The sequence below is a fragment of the Pleurodeles waltl genome, chromosome 3_1 (genome assembly GCF_031143425.1).
Source record: "Pleurodeles waltl isolate 20211129_DDA chromosome 3_1, aPleWal1.hap1.20221129, whole genome shotgun sequence".
Taxonomy (NCBI): Eukaryota; Metazoa; Chordata; class Amphibia; order Caudata; family Salamandridae; genus Pleurodeles; species Pleurodeles waltl.
This window is the reverse complement of record NC_090440.1, coordinates 71,967,973-71,983,995: the sequence shown is the minus strand read 5'-3', so window position 1 is coordinate 71,983,995 and position 16,023 is coordinate 71,967,973. Positions and strand designations below refer to the sequence as shown.

Below are 16,023 nucleotides of genomic sequence, written 5' to 3'. Positions count from 1 at the left end.
CCCAGACCACTTATCTTCCCATACTCTCTACCAGACCACTTATCTTCCCATACTCTCCCCCAGACCACTTACCTTTCCATACACTGGACCAAACCACTTATCTTCCCATACTCTCCACCAAACCACTTACCTTTCCATACTCTCTACCAGACCACTTATCTTTCCATACTCTCCACCAAACCACTTACCTTTCCATACTCTCTACCAGACCACTTATCTTCACGTACTCTCCACCAAACCACTTATCTTCACGTACTCTCCACCAAACCACTTACCTTTCCATACTCTCTACCAGACCACTTACCTTTCCATACTCTCCCCCAGACCACTTATCTTCCCATACTCTCTACCAGACCACTTATCTTCCCATACTCTCCCCCAGACCACTTACCTTTCCATACACTGGACCAAACCACTTATCTTCCCATACTCTCCACCAAACCACTTACCTTTCCATACTCTCTACCAGACCACTTCTCTTTCCATACTCTCCACCAAACCACTTACCTTTCCATACTCTCTACCAGACCACTTATCTTTCCATACTCTCCACCAAACCACTTATCTTCCCATACTCTCCACCAGACCACTTACCTTTCCATACACTGGACCAAACCACTTATCTTCCCATACTCTCCACCAAACCACTTACCTTTCCATACTCTCCACCAAACCGCTTATCTTCCCGTACTCTCCATCAAACTTCTGATCTTCCCATACTCTCCAATAAGCCACTTATCTTCCCGTACTCTCCACCAAACCACTTATCTTCACGTACTTTCCACCAAACCACTTACCTTCCCGTACTCTCCACCAAACCGCTTATCTTCCCATACTCTTCACCGAACCACTTATCTTTACGTACTCTTCACCAAACCACTTACCTTTCCGTACTCTCCACCAAACCACTTATCTTCACGTACTCTCCACCAAACCACTTACCTTTCCATATTCTCCACAAAACCACTTACCTTTCCATACTCTCCACCAAACCACTTATCTTTCCATACTCTCCACCAAACCACTTACCTTTCAATATTCTCCACAAAACCACTTATCTTTCCGTACTTTCCACCAAACCACTTATCTTACCGTACTCTCCACCAAACCGCTTATCTTTCCGTACTCTCCACCAAACCGCTTATCTTTCCGTACTCTCCACCAAACCACCTATCTTTCCGTACTCTCCACCAAACCGCTTATCTTTCCGTATTCTCCACCAAACCGCTTATCTTTCCGTACTCTCCACCAAACCACTTATCTTTCCATATTCTCCACAAAACCACATGTTCTTTCTGTACTCTCCACGAAACCACTTATCTTTTCATACTCTCCACCAACCCACTTATCTATCCATACTCTCCACCAACCCACTTACCTTTCCATACTTTCCACCAAATCACTTATCTTTTCATATTCTCCACAAAACCGCTTATCTTTCCGTACTCTCCACCAAACAGCTTATTTTTCCGTACTCTCCACCAAACCCACTTGACGTAGCGTCTGCGGCCAGGATTTCACCCATCTCTGGTACTGTTGAGATGGAAGTAACTTGGGGGTGGCGCAGAACCCTTGAAGCTCAGTCCTTAGGAACTGATTGCCTCAGCCCATTCGCTGCAAAAACACTCAAATACTTGAAGGCCCAATTCTTCCTTGAAGCATCCATCCTTCTTCATGTATATATTCATTCACCGGCATCCCTTTTATTATGTTAGAACAGGTGGGGTGGTCGAATCTTGGGAGCCGCTTGGACAGGATGATTGTGGAGTACACTCGTCAGTCCATGTAACTGTAGTAAAAAGGTATCCTTTTCCAAAGCGGGACCTGTACGTGGACCTTCCCTTTTAGTAAGTGTCATTGTGTAAGTGTTACATTGTATCTGGTGCTAAGTTCACCTTTTTATTGAGAGTGGTGGTGTTTTACATTGTATCTGGTGCTAACCTTCACTTTTAGTAAGTATCATGGTGTGTTACATTGTATCTGGGGCTAACCTTCACTTTAAGTAAGAGTGATGGTGTAAGTTGTTACATTGTATCTGGTGCTAACCTTCATTTATAGTAAGAGTGATTGTGTAGGTGTTACATTGTATCTTGTGCTAACCTTCACTATTAGTAAGTGTAATTGTGTAAGTGTTACATTGTATCATCTGGTGCTAACCTTCACTTTTAGTAAGAGTGATGGTGTAAGTGTTACATTGTATCTGATGCTAATCTTCATTTATAGTAAGTGTCATGGTGTAAGTGTTGCATTGTATCTGGGGCTAACTTCACCTTTTTATTGACATTGATGGTGTGTTACATTGTATCTGGTGCTAACCTTCACTTTTAGAAAGTGTCATGGTGTGTTACATTGTATCTGGGGCTAACCTTCACTTTTAGTAAGTGTCATGGTGTAAGTGTTACATTGTATCTGGTGCTAACCTTCATTCATAGTAAGTGTCATTGTGTAAGTGTTACATTGTATCTGGGGCTAACCTTCATTTATATTAAGTGTCATTGTGTAAGTGTTACATTGTATCTGGTGCTAACCTTCACTTTTAGTAAGTGTCATGGTGTAAGTGTTACATTGTATCTGATGCTAACCTTCATATATAGTAAGAGTGAAGGTGTAGGTGTTACATTGTATCTGGTGCTAACCTTCACTTTTAGTAAGTGTCATGGTGTAAGTGTTACATTGTATCTGGTGCTAGCCTTCATTTATAGTAAGAGTGATGGCGCTGGTGTTACATTATATTAGGTGCTAACCTTCACTTTTAGTAAGTGTCATGGTGTGTTACATTATATCTGGGGCTAACCTTCACTTTAAGTAAGTGATGGTGTAAGTATTACATTGTATCTGGTGCTAACCTTCACTTTTAGTAAGAGTGATGGTGTAAGTGTTACATTGTATCTGATGCGAACCTTCATTTATAGTAAGAGTGACAATGTAAGTGTTACATTGTGTCTGGTGCTAACCTTCACTTTTAGAAAGAGTGATGGTGTAAGTGTTACATTGTATCTGGACTTATCTAACTTTTAGTAAGAGTCATTGTGTAAGTGTTACATTATAACTGGTGCTAACCTTCAGTTTTACTAAAAGTGATGGTGTGTTACATTGTATCTGGTGCTAGCCTTCATTTATAGTAAGAGTGATGGCGCTGGTGTTACATTATATTAGGTGCTAACCTTCACTTTTAGTAAGTGTCATGGTGTGTTACATTATATCTGGGGCTAACCTTCACTTTAAGTAAGTGATGGTGTAAGTATTACATTGTATCTGGTGCTAACCTTCACTTTTAGTAAGAGTGATGGTGTAAGTGTTACATTGTATCTGGACTTATCTAACTTTTAGTAAGAGTCATTGTGTAAGTGTTACATTATAACTGGTGCTAACCTTCAGTTTTACTAAAAGTGATGGTGTGTTACATTGTATCTGGTGCTAACCTGCACTTTTAGTAAGAGTCATTGTGTGTTACATTGTATCTGGTGCTAACGTTCACTTTTTCTAAGGGCATAGTGTAAGTGGCACATTGTATCTGGTACTAACCTTCACCTTTCTTTAGAGTGATGGTGTAAGTACTTGGCGCTTTCACTTTTAGTAAGAATGATGATATAAGTGTAATCTTCACCTTCAGTAAGAGTGATGGCGGAAGTGTTACATTGTGCCTGATGCTAGCCATCACTTTTAGTCAGGGCGATGGAGTTAATGGTGCTAGTGGTGCCTTGTGTCTGACGCTAACCTAGTAAAGGCTGTGGTGAGTTACATTGTATCTGCCGCTAACCTGCACACCTTCTCCCAGGAGGCAGTCCTTGACTGCTGACTGCTGGCACAACTGTAGGGTCAGCCATTCTAAGGAGGCCTTCGCCCAGCTTTACAAACAACAGTGTGGTCACCAGTGTCTAAACTGTGACACAAGGCCACCAAAATGTGGACATGGGCAACACTGAAACCCCTTCCGAATGTGTCCCTTCTGCAAGGTATCATGTGCTGTCACCACTGAGCTTTTACGCATTCGAATCTGAACTGCCTCTTGGCGCTTGATTGCTAGATATTACGACAGGACACCTTGCAGCACCTTTCTAGGAACTCTCCTGCCCGGCCTGTGCCCTACTCTGGCCCCACTGAATGATAATTACTGAATACTCCTCCGAAGGATGAGACGTGGAGTATTTCTCTCCAGGCTTCGCACTTGTGTTATAGGGGTTACACGCTGAGCTAACTTGTCAACACTTGCTAGTCCCATTTCTATTTTACCGGTCCATCCTGGCATGACGCTGCCTGGCACGGGCTCTATGAATGGAATATATGCCAGTGCCCGTCCTTCCTGCTTGCTAAGCTCACGTGTCACCATGGTCTATGGCACCGTGGGACGTTACGTGGTCTCATTACACAGCTGCTCTGCGTGTGATGGATGGCGCCTTCAGCAGGCTGCCTTGAATCGCGCGGCTGTAATCATGACAAAATGGCATCTAATGTGCCATAATAAGAGCGCTGACAGCCCTAACGCCTCATCTATATAGCGAGATGGCCATTTGCATGGAAAATGGATCTGCGTTTAGTAAATGTGACTAGTTCAGCATCGGAGACCCAGAGATGTATGGCCTGCTTGGGACCCTCCAGCTGGGATAACTGTGGAGACACCGCACTCTACAGAGCACTGAGAGAGACAGAAGTCCCCGATAGATGGAGTGCCGTTATCCAGTAATGTCACTGGTGTCCTTCAAATCAGGGATAATTTCGTCGGATATTGACCTAATAGAAGGATGCTGAGCGTGTGCCTCTCTTGCCTATTTGCATGGATTCTGCCCAACAGGATGGGGTGTGCTCGGTAATGACCGCTCTGTAAGCCCAGTGACCTGTTTGCTGTTTTTGGTCTGCTGTCTGTACATCATCAGCAAGGAGCCTGTCTACACAGAAATGACCTTCTGAAAATGTCTGTAGCTGACGGTCTTTGGGTAGGCTGTAACTAGCTGTCCTGCCATTAAAAGGAGTCTGTAAAGCAGTGACAAGGAGTCCTGCCCGTATCTACAGCAGGGAGTACCCTCTACTTCCATAACATGGCTGGGTGATTGGAGCAACCATTTTTGGTCGAGCCTAGCAGCGCGAAAGTGCTTCTTTTCCAACTTGTTGGTATGTACCGGGGCTTTTAACCACACCCACCGCACGCCCATCACTATCACTCGTTTATGGGCTTGCCTTTCAAAAATCCTTTCCTTTCGTTGGTAAATGCATTACCTTTGTCCCTCCTAAGGGCGGATTTGTTACCGCCTTGAGGATTGACACTGGATAATTGCACATTTGCCGATAACTTTGACTGCGAGCGAACTTCTTTTTCCTTTTGTGTGCCTCCTTCATGCTCACGGCGGCACTTTGAATCAGTTTGCTTATGTTAACTGTTTTACTTTTTATGTTCAGTTTGTGTGGCAAGAAAAGCTCAGTTAGGAATTTACAACGCTAATAGCTTGAGCAAACGCGAGACCCATTGCATTGCAGATGCTTGTTAAATTTCTCACTGGACGCTCAGCATTCTCTAGATGTAGGGAGTCTTGGTTGTGCGTCTCTAGTCCTGTCTGCACCTCTGGATGCCGACGTAGACCCAACAACTGTTGGTTGCACTTAAAATGTTCACCTGCTAAAGAGGAACTAGCCCAGTTTTCATGATCCCTTTCTGTGCCACCAGCAATGAGGAGTCCACAGTGTTCTTTGATGGTCCTTTGTTGTGTATTTACACCTGTATTATCCCTGTGTTTGGGGTCTGGTTACATTTGGGTTCCAGAATAACTGTTGGGGTCTACATTCCAAAACATCCATGAGCGCGTCTGGCTGGGGATTGGATTTTAGGACATCCATTTGTTTGGCTAAGCATGGTTTGGTTTTAAATTCGAGACTGTTCAGAACGCAGTCCTTAAAACTCTCTGTGGGAGGGTTTCTGGTGCTGACATTGTACACTGTAGTCATCCCACTTCTGGACTGTTGTCAACCCCTCTTCATCCTTCTGGAGATCTGTCATCCAACCTTCAGATTAGGACTCAGCCTTAGCTGTAACTTTGGGTGATGCTGTGGTACCTGGGGACCAGAATCTCCAATTCTAGCCAGTAGCCCCACACTAAATTCCACCAATTACAACATTTCTCCCCAAAATGGGTAATAATTGCAGAAACCCAGTATACTGGGTACCTTTGTCTGCATTTCTTTCTAATTCCGGGGACAAACCCACTGATATTTTCCACCCGTTCAGAACAAGTGCTAGCAGAAGGCTCAGTGGTGGCGGGTGGTAGATGGGAGGAGTGCAATGTCATGGCAGGCTTCAGTATTGTCTGCTCCCCCCCCCCTTGCTGCTGCAGGGGTCAGGCGAGGGGCTTACTGTCCCCCTGTCCACAGCCCCTGTCCAGTGTCACAGCCCCTGTCCAGTGTCTCAAGGCCAGAAATGATGGGGTCTGGAATTGCAGATTCAGTAATGACGGGCCCAGAGACACTTGGGCCCAGATTTATGGGGACCTAGTGCTGTTCCAACGCCACATTAGCATCATTTGTTTGGCACTAATGTGGTGTTGGAAGGGGAAAAACGCTGCACCATATTTACAAAGTGGCACAATGCTTGCGTTGCACCACTTTGTAACCCCTTGCGCCACATCATGCCTGCGCCAGGCATAATGTATGCAAGAGGGGCGTTCCAGCACTAGGGGGGGCATAAAAATGACACAAAGGAATCTAGAAGATTCCTTTGCGCCATTTTTAGCATCAACATTTTTGATGCTAATTTGCAAAGCGCCGGACTAGGGTACAAAATTATGACGCTAGTCACCCTAACTTTCGCCATGGTACGCTGTATTTTAAATACGGCGCTACCATGGTGGCGCTAAGGGGTGCAGGAAAAGTGGCGCTGCACTAGGTGGCATAATTTCACCACATGTTATCGCTCAGGGTGAAATTCCACCACTCCTAATATGGGCCTGAGATGTATAAAGTGACTGCACAGCTGGGGGAGTCCCTCTGTGCATTCTGCCATATGGCTGACTCTTGAATTGGCTTTTTTCAGTGAATGTGTGTCTACTTTTAACTGTGCAGAAAGCAGAACCTCACAACCCTTCATTGCTACATGGGGCACACACACACTCCACACTCTCTGTCAGTGGAGCATTACACTGTACAGTCCGGCACATGCTCACTAGGTAAAGGAGCAATCTATTGACCAGTGTCACCACAGGACTCTCAGCCTAATCAGGCATCATTAAACAAAGGCCTGTTCCGCAATCTAAAGCACAACTAAACATCCCCATTCAAAGGGCCAACTCCTTGATCCAAAGTCCAACCAACCACCATCAAAACAGGACCCTAAATTAAACCTATCTAATTTTTTTTAATAATATTACATTTTTTTCTAATAATATCATTTGTTAAACCACCACATCATAATTAATAATTCTTAATCTTTGATGAATGTATTTTGACCTGCTTTTATGTTTTGTATATATTTGTATTTTAGGGAGATATTATTATTGCAAAGTCCAACAAAGCACCATCAAAAAAGGACCCTAAATTAAATCTACCTATTTTGTTTTCGTAATATTAAATTTTTTCTAATAACATAGTTTGTTAAACGACCACATCATAATTAATACTATTTAATCTTTGCTGAATGTATTTTGACCTGCTTTTAAGTTTTGTATATATTTGAATTTTAAGGAGATATTATTATTGCAAAGTCCAACAAAGCACCATCAAAAAAGGACCCTAAATTAAACCTACCTATTTTGTTTTCATAATATTACATTTTTTCTAATAACATAGTTTGTTAAACGACCAGATCATAATTAATACTTCTTAATCTTTGCCGAATGTATTTTGACCTGCTTTTATTATTTCTTTATATTTGTATTTTCAGGACTTATTATTATTGCATTTGAATATTATCACTGTTGCTATGTATTGGCATAATTATAACATTTCTGTATATCAATATGACTGATTATTCCTGTGCAATATTACTATAATATTATGTAATTATTTTTTGAATAATTATTGTTAGTGGCATTAGTAGTTATACTAAGGCATAACACTGTATTATTTATAGATGAAGCAGTGATTTGAACTCTCGACTAAACTACAAAAACACACTCCAACTCATCCTACTTGTGCAAAACCTGTTACACTAATCCCCTCATCTCTCTTCCACAGAGGGTGGCAGCGGCCAGGATTACGTGACATCGGACAACAAGTTGCTGTACTACCCCAGCATCACCTACGCCATCATCGGCAGCTCGGTCATCTTTGTGCTAGTGGTGGCCCTCTTGGCCCTGGTGCTGCACCATCAACGCAAACGCAACAACCTCATGACGCTACCTGTGCACCGGCTGCAGCACCCTGTGCTCCTGTCGCGGCTGGTGGTGCTCGACCACCCGCACCACTGTAGCGTCACCTACAACGTGAACAACGGTGTCCAGTACGTGTCTGGCCAGGGCTACCAGAGGCCTTCAGGTCCAGAATCACCACCATCCTACTCTGAGGCTGTGCTGGACCAGAGGTTGGTTCTTGGATGTCTCTCGTTACGTACTGTGATAGAAGTCGAATAGTGAAAGATAAAATTAGAGCAGTGTTCCTCTCAGATCCCCCTCATGGTATCAATCGTTTTAAGAGCCCATCTTTAGTTCCCTTGTCGATACCAAAAAGCCCACCTGAGAATTTCATCTGAATATCCATTCCTCATTCACAAAGTATTTTTAGCTTACACCAGGGTTCGGAGAGTGGCTTACTCATGAATTTCTGTCAATCAATCAATCAAGGAATTTTAAAGCGTGGCTAATCACCCTTAGGGTCTCAAGGCGCTAGGAGTAAGAAATACTTGCTGAAGGTGAAAAATTCACAAAATCCAGGTCGCAAGGCAATGCTGCAAAAAATCGCAAATTGCGATTTTTCGCAGAATGGCATTTTGCACATGCAAAATACCATGATCTGCAACCAGGTGGTAACCTGGTGCAAAATTTAAAAATGCACTAAAACTGCATTTTTAAATTGAACATGTAAAGCACACATGCCCTTTTGGCATATGTGTACCTTACATTTTAAAAAAAAAATTGGGGTGCAGGTGAGGGGGCCTTAGGCCCCCAGCACCCTGGCCTTTTGCATTTCCAAAATTGCGATTTCTGGTTCAGAAATCGCAATTTTGGAAATGCAAAACATTCGCAGCTATGCATAGCTGCGAATGGGGCCGGTATCGCAATTTGTGATTTGGTAATAGCATTTGCTATTTTTAAGAAATCGCTATTACCGATTCGCAAATGTGATACATGGCCCTTTGCGAGTCGGTAATAGCGATTTCTTAAAAATCGCTATTACCGAATCGCAATGGGCCGTGATGATACATCTGGCCCTTAGTATCTAATTAATTGTGGAAAAACCTCAAAGTTTCTGTCCTCTACTTTCCTTGTTCAGAGAGTCTAGCAGTGACACCTACAGCCGCCTCCTACTGTCTGCTTGTATGTTAAACACTTGAAAAGTGTTCATCAACACACTTGCAACATACAACAACCAGCGCGATTGGTCCTCTGCAGACTGTACTTCATGAAAAAAGAACTTCTGAGACAGCACCCGCTTATGCGTCCAGCTTCACATCTACAGGCCAAACAAGCACCTCTCCTTTATCCTCACCCTACTTCCCCCCTTGATGATGTCATTCAAGAACTTTGCACCTAAATCAACTTTGAGTAATACTTCAATCAATCAATCAATCAATTTTTATGAAGCACAACTACTCACCCGTAAGGGTCTCAATGCCCTTGAGCTGCATCATCATGGCTCGTACCCTGTTTCAAGTTTGAGTATCACTGGAGATGGTGCCTTTCAGCTCTTTCCTTACATTCCAGAATGTCCTTACCTGGTGCTCTGATGCTCATCTGACTCCTGCCCGCCATGTGAGCAGGGAAAGTCCCTTTTATACCAGTTTTCGGTTTCATCAGTTCCCTATATACAAGCTCCCTGTGACATATGTTGTTAATTGTTTTCTCTAACCAGCCCTTTGGCAATGACTTAAAACAATCTTCTACTTCTTCTCCTGTGTAGTCTTTACCCTAGCCTCAGTGATGGCTGCTTTTGTACCATCCATGGATCACATTCTGCTAAATGCACCATAGATTGCTTACTTCTTCCTCGTCTGCTGTTCCACCTCACATCTTTATGCCATTTAGCCAGTGCTTAATTTGAGCTGGTGGTTTCCAGTGCTCGGCACCAGTACTTAATTTTCAGCACTGGCTATTAGGACAGCCTGCCACATGGTGGTACTGTTGTCTAATTCTGAGATAAACAGAGCAGTTGTTTAATCATTAACTATACATTAGAAAATAATGATACTTGCCGCCCCCACCATTCCTACACTTTAGGTGGCCTGGAATAGTTGGGATTATCACACTAGGAGTAGGCGTGTGATGGTTAGTAGTTGTGTTGGTACTGTTGTTGGCCATGCTGGTAGGCAATTGGTGGAGCAAGCCTCAGTGGCCTCCTGAGAAGGGCCCAGGCCCTTTTGTTTTTGTTTTTTTTACAAATTAAGCACTGCATTTAGCTCCATTGTTTCTTTTCCATCAGCCCTAACCTGGGGTTCAGTTTGACAACTGGATGAGGCTCTTTACCTTTCACCCAGTGACTGCCACATCTAGCCATTAGATCCTTTTTGAGATGTGAAGAATTTATTCATAGCTGCCAAGGTTTCATATAGCTATGTGTGAAATTTTCAAAATTTCAGTGTAATTATGAGTGGCATCTCATCGACTATGAGTGACACTTTTGCTCAAGCAAAATCAAGCGATGAAGACGAGGGAACCATATAAATATCGTAATATATCGAGAATCCTATACCTCCCGTTGTACACCAGCACCACCATGTGGCCTTTGATAAACACTACTCTGTGCTTACCTAGCAAAGTGAGAAACTGGAACAAGAAGGTTTTACCGCACTTCAAGACTAGCGTGACAATCTTAGACCTTGCAGTAACGTGGGAAAATGACTGGAAATGGGTTATTCTAATGCGAGATGTGTGACACTTGGCAGGGCTCTCTGTTCCATCTTTCTTTTTGCCTGGCCCAGACCTTGGATAATGTTCTTCATGAAGTTGAGCCGTTCGAGGCACACCTTGCAAAACTTTGAGAAAATGAGTTACAGTTTCACACTCAGATGACAGAGAAGTTAGAGAAGTACAGCATATCAATCTATAAGGGACTGCAGCTTCAAAACCACTGTCACAGGTAAGTTATGTACTGTGACCTCGGCAGGCTGAACTACTGACACATGTTTCTCTGCCTGGACTTTGTCACTTCCTTTCCCAGAAAATAACTATACTTTAGCACCTAGACAGTGGTCCACCTTCCAAGAGCAAATGCTGCCTAGCCCTACTGTCCCTATGCCTGTTGGCATACATTGTACCACAGGTACAGTGTTCTGTAGAGACCTATTTTACTACCAGCATCTAAATTCTTAATACGAATTGTATGTCTACCAAAAATTGCTAACATTCAAAGTGCTTAGAAATGGCCTTAATATAAATTTAGGGGGAGAGTTACAAACATTTTACACTGGGTTTGTGTCCCAAAAGTGACGCTTCACAAAATGTTTTTTTCCTAATTTACTTTCCAGTGCAAAACTTGTTTTGCGCTGGAAAGTACCCTAAAAGTAACGCAAGGCAGCATGAAGCCCCCTTGGTACTAAGTAACCACCGTTGCCTTTTGACATAAAACGCATCTACAAACAATAGTAGACAAGGGTTTGCACCAAAAGTTAACACATGTTAAAACCCGGCATTAAAAGGAGAAATGTTTAGATTTTTCCTTTCTTTTCCGACTTTGCATGCGCGCTGCACTGTGCAGCACACATGCAACGTTGGAATAGTTTTAAAGTGTGTCTAAGCATAGTATTATGTGCTGGAAGGGTACCCTTTGAGAACAAAACCTACGCTAGACTCATACACACACCCTTGCACTATGGCGCAACAGTGTGGGCGTGGCACACAGCAGCTATAATCTGTGCCAGCCCTAGTGAGAGATAAGGAGAGAGCCATATCTCTGAAGATATGGAGTTCTCCTGCTCCCTCCCTGTCACACAGCACTGTGCAGCATGTTGCGCTGCTGTGCTGTGCTGTGCTGGGTGACTGTTTTGTAAATCTGCCTCTTAGTGTTGCATTTTATATCCCAGTTGCTGCTATTTACCAACAGTGTGTGCGTGACTTCCTTAGTCATCTCACCATCCTTCTACCGCATGTAGGGTCAACAAGTTGTGTCTGGGTGAAGGTGTGTGGGGGTGGTGTTCCCACAGACACTTCCACTGGTAAGAGAACCGCTGTGTAGCTAGTACCCGCTTCAAACCTGTTACACAACACTTTCATCCAATCTGCAATTGTGTGACCTAAAACCTTAGAGAGGAGGATTTTGAAGTCTGGAAGAAGAACACATGTCAAAAAATACACTCCACCTCAGCCCCCCTTGAGCAAACCCTGTTACACTGATCAGGGTCTCTGGGTAGAGACATACAACCCCACTTAATATTCACCAGAAAAAGGACTGCATCCCATTCTGCTGGTGTTTGTGCATTATGTGTTCTCCCTGGGTGGAGTTAGAGGCTGGTGGGATCTAGCAGGGGAACATCACTAGAGGTTGCCCTCAGCCACAGAGTCCATCTGAGCATGATGTCACCCGGCGGTGTTTACTCCCTCCCCCACCAAGTATTCCATCTATTTGCATTTTTAATCCCAGTTATTTTGTTAAGGGACACTTCCTTGGCCCTGCCTCCTCCAGGCTCCAGCATCTTTCTAGAGGGATGTACCTCACCTTCTGGTTGTGGTCAGGCTGGATGGGCTTGGATGTCTTCCTCTTCCTCGATAACAGACAGTTGCTTATGTTTCAAAACCATCTGCTCCAATTATTAACCCTCTGTTCTTTCATTTAGATAGTTGTCCCTCTTCTGGAACATTAAGGGCATCCCAGAATGACACCTCCAGCTGTTACAAATTCAGCGTGAAACTAGGTGCTACGGTGCCTTATTTTCCTCCTAGTTAACTACTGTTCAGCGTGTAGTTTAACATACACCTCCAAATCCTTCTTTACAAAAACCTTGAAATATTATATCTCAGTGAAAGCAGCGATAAAATATATAAAGGTCTTTTATTTTTATACACATACCTCAAATTGACATGTGGATACCATTCACAGCTCACTGTGTGATGAAGGGGCGGGGCAGCGCATTGGGGGACAAAATAAACATTAAATTTTAAAACAAATAAATAAAAACTTAGCTGCCTCGCCACTGCGCCATTCCCCTTTCCTGGTCACTGGAGGCACAGGCTCCTAGCCTGCCCTGCGACCAATCCGAACACTGCATGAAAGCAGCATTAGGATTGGCTGGAGCACCATGGCTGGGTGCTCCCAGGCAAAATGAGAGCCTTTGCCTACTCCAGCCTGGCAACACAGTGCCGGGTTGGAGAGAGCACAGTGCGCATGTGTGTTTGGCCAGCTAAACATACAGGCGCACTGAGGGGGAGTGCTATGCACTCACCATTTGTCCCTATCATCCCCCATGGCTCCGCCCCTTTAACAACAAAACGATAATAAACGCAGCTTGTTATTGTTTTATTGTTAAAGGTTTGCTGCGGCTACTGCTCACGTGGGGGGGGGGGCTACGCTTGTGGGTATGATGCAAAATGTGTAGCTAAACAAGTATTCTGACAATTTTCAATCTGTCTGTGATGGCGGCCTGCTGATCGTACCTGGTCAGGTACTCTCACTTTGAGAGTTAGCCATGATTCATAAAAGGGAAGCACATCAAAAAGCAGGAGAGCAAATATTCCAAAAACGAAGTGTCACTGATAAAAGTATTTATCAGAAGTGGTAAAATAAAATGCCAAGAGGACCACTCCAGATATCCGCAGTACTCATAAAGATGCAAGGCACTCTTCAACTGGTACAAGGTAGGTGCATACACTTTGCTATCCAATTTTAGTCCCTCTGCAACCACTCGTGATTCCAGTCATGCATTCAGGCTCAGTGGGCATCTAATCGAACATGGCGTGGCCCTACAAGACCACACTACTGGTTGTGAGGCACTATACAAATAACAGGATCCTACCTCGCACATGTGGTGTTTAGTGCAGCATTGAAACTTGCACAGCATGAAAATGTATAATTGTCATGCGTCAAAAGGAAGATACATTTTATGTGGAATAGTTGTATACCTTCTTCATATTATGGATTCACATGTGGTTTCTCTACCTCCTTGTGAGGTCAGGAGGTGGCGAATGAGAACTTTGTGAGATTCGGTCCACCTACTGATTACCTTACAATATCGATGAAGGGCAAACAACAGTCTGAGAATAGCATCTGCAGAGTGGGTTATTGTCGGTTTCGGGTCGCCATGACGGTAGATCCTTCAAGGCGCGCTTAGGGTCAGTGCCCATGTCTTTAACTATTGGTGAAAACAGGACGCCATCCCAAGCGCAACCTCCAGGGGGCACAGTAACGCATTTTCTGTGAATCCATAGCAGACTTATGACACACAACTATTTTTACAAATAGCCATTTTGCCCTGTCGATCCGAGATGTGTGATAATAAGCTGGGTTGGCCCCACCACATTTTGGACTGGAGAGCGAATTACACACTGACCTCTGCAGCATACGTCCTGTAGCATTGACTACATCATACAGTGTCTTTAAAACATGAAAGCATAAAAAGCAAGAATTCCAGACACCTGATAAAGAAGCCAATTTTATAGCAACATAGAAAAATCACTCTAAAGTTAGGTGACATCACTGGGTTGAGCATCTCCTGCAGAAATGTATGTCCATCTATTCTGAATTCTGTTGGAGATCTTTGTATACAAATTTGCCCTGGGATAGCCAGCCTTTCTCCTGAGTTTGGTAAAATGAATACATTTACATTGTGAAAAACAAATACAACAATGTTTTACAGTGGTTCAAAACCATTATTAGCTATTATTTTTAGGTAACTTTATAGAGTGTTTTGTGTCACCTTTCAGCCACTTCAGAGCGCCATAGTTACAGCGAAGGCATATTAGCTGTGTTGCACAAGAAAATAAATTAAGGAAAAATATGTTAGAAATAATGCATATTTCAAACATGCTTTAAGACGTGTTCAACCCTGTTTGGGTGAAAGACAACATGAAAAACGTTCTGAATGTAGTATTTGGAATCAATTCCAATAAACCCTTCTCTTTTGTTCTCAGCAGGCCACCGTGGTATGATCTTCCACCACCGCCATATTCCTCCCACACAGAATCCTCGCAACAGTGTGGACTGCCACCATACCGCTCCAGGACTGGCAGCTCAACAAGCCTGGAGGTCTCCAGGATGGGGAGTTGTGACAGCAGCAGGATAACAGACAGTGACAGAACTCCTCTGGAGAGGACACCCGGGCAAAGCGACCCACTGCTCAACGCCACTGTGGAAGGCGAAAATTGAACTGTAGCTGCCATATGCAAGAGCGTGGTTCACTCCGCTGTAGCTTGTTGTATTGTACATATTGTTATATATCTATGTCTGCATATTCAAGAGGTATATTTTTTTAGATTTTTTTGGGCGTGAATTAAATATCTTTTTTCTGACCTCGTTTTTGTGGCTTCCTGAGAAAATGTGTCAATCAAATATGTGGTCTGGGGGCTGTTCCAGAAAAATCAGTGGGACCCTAACGGACCAATGAAATATCAGAAGTTTTTTTAAAGGTTTTTGACTGGTCAGCCAGAATTCTGAGTACATATTGATTTGTGTGGTAAGATTCAGTTAAACTTGAAGGCTAATCTTGTATTGCAGCTGAGCAGGCAGGCGGATTTAAGACATCACCGGAAGTTTGAATTGAGAATGATCGGATGGAGTTCCGATTTGCATTAAATTAAGAGTGACCAGACTTCTTTCAGTAGCTCTTTATGAACTTAAATTCAAATTTCTATTTGTTGTTAGGTCGAGCGCACAAGCGCTGTGGCCTGTTGTAATCTATTTGTGGGCTTTTAACCACGCCCACCGCACTCCCATCACTATCACTCGTTTGTGGGATTG

The 16,023-nt window shown here is 43.4% G+C and overlaps 1 protein-coding gene across 1 annotated transcript in view; it reads left to right on the top strand.

The window, feature by feature from the left end:
- The window catches only part of LDLRAD3 (low density lipoprotein receptor class A domain containing 3), a 367,623-nt gene extending 352,048 nt beyond the window's left edge, over window positions 1-15,575 (top strand). Inside the window, exons 5-6 of the mRNA XM_069221829.1 lie at window positions 8,158-8,503; window positions 15,198-15,575. Coding sequence (XP_069077930.1) covers window positions 8,158-8,503; window positions 15,198-15,432 — 581 coding nt within the window. The 3' untranslated portion in view covers window positions 15,433-15,575. The remainder of the gene's footprint in view (window positions 1-8,157; window positions 8,504-15,197) is intronic.
- The last annotated feature ends 448 nt before the right edge of the window (window positions 15,576-16,023 follow it).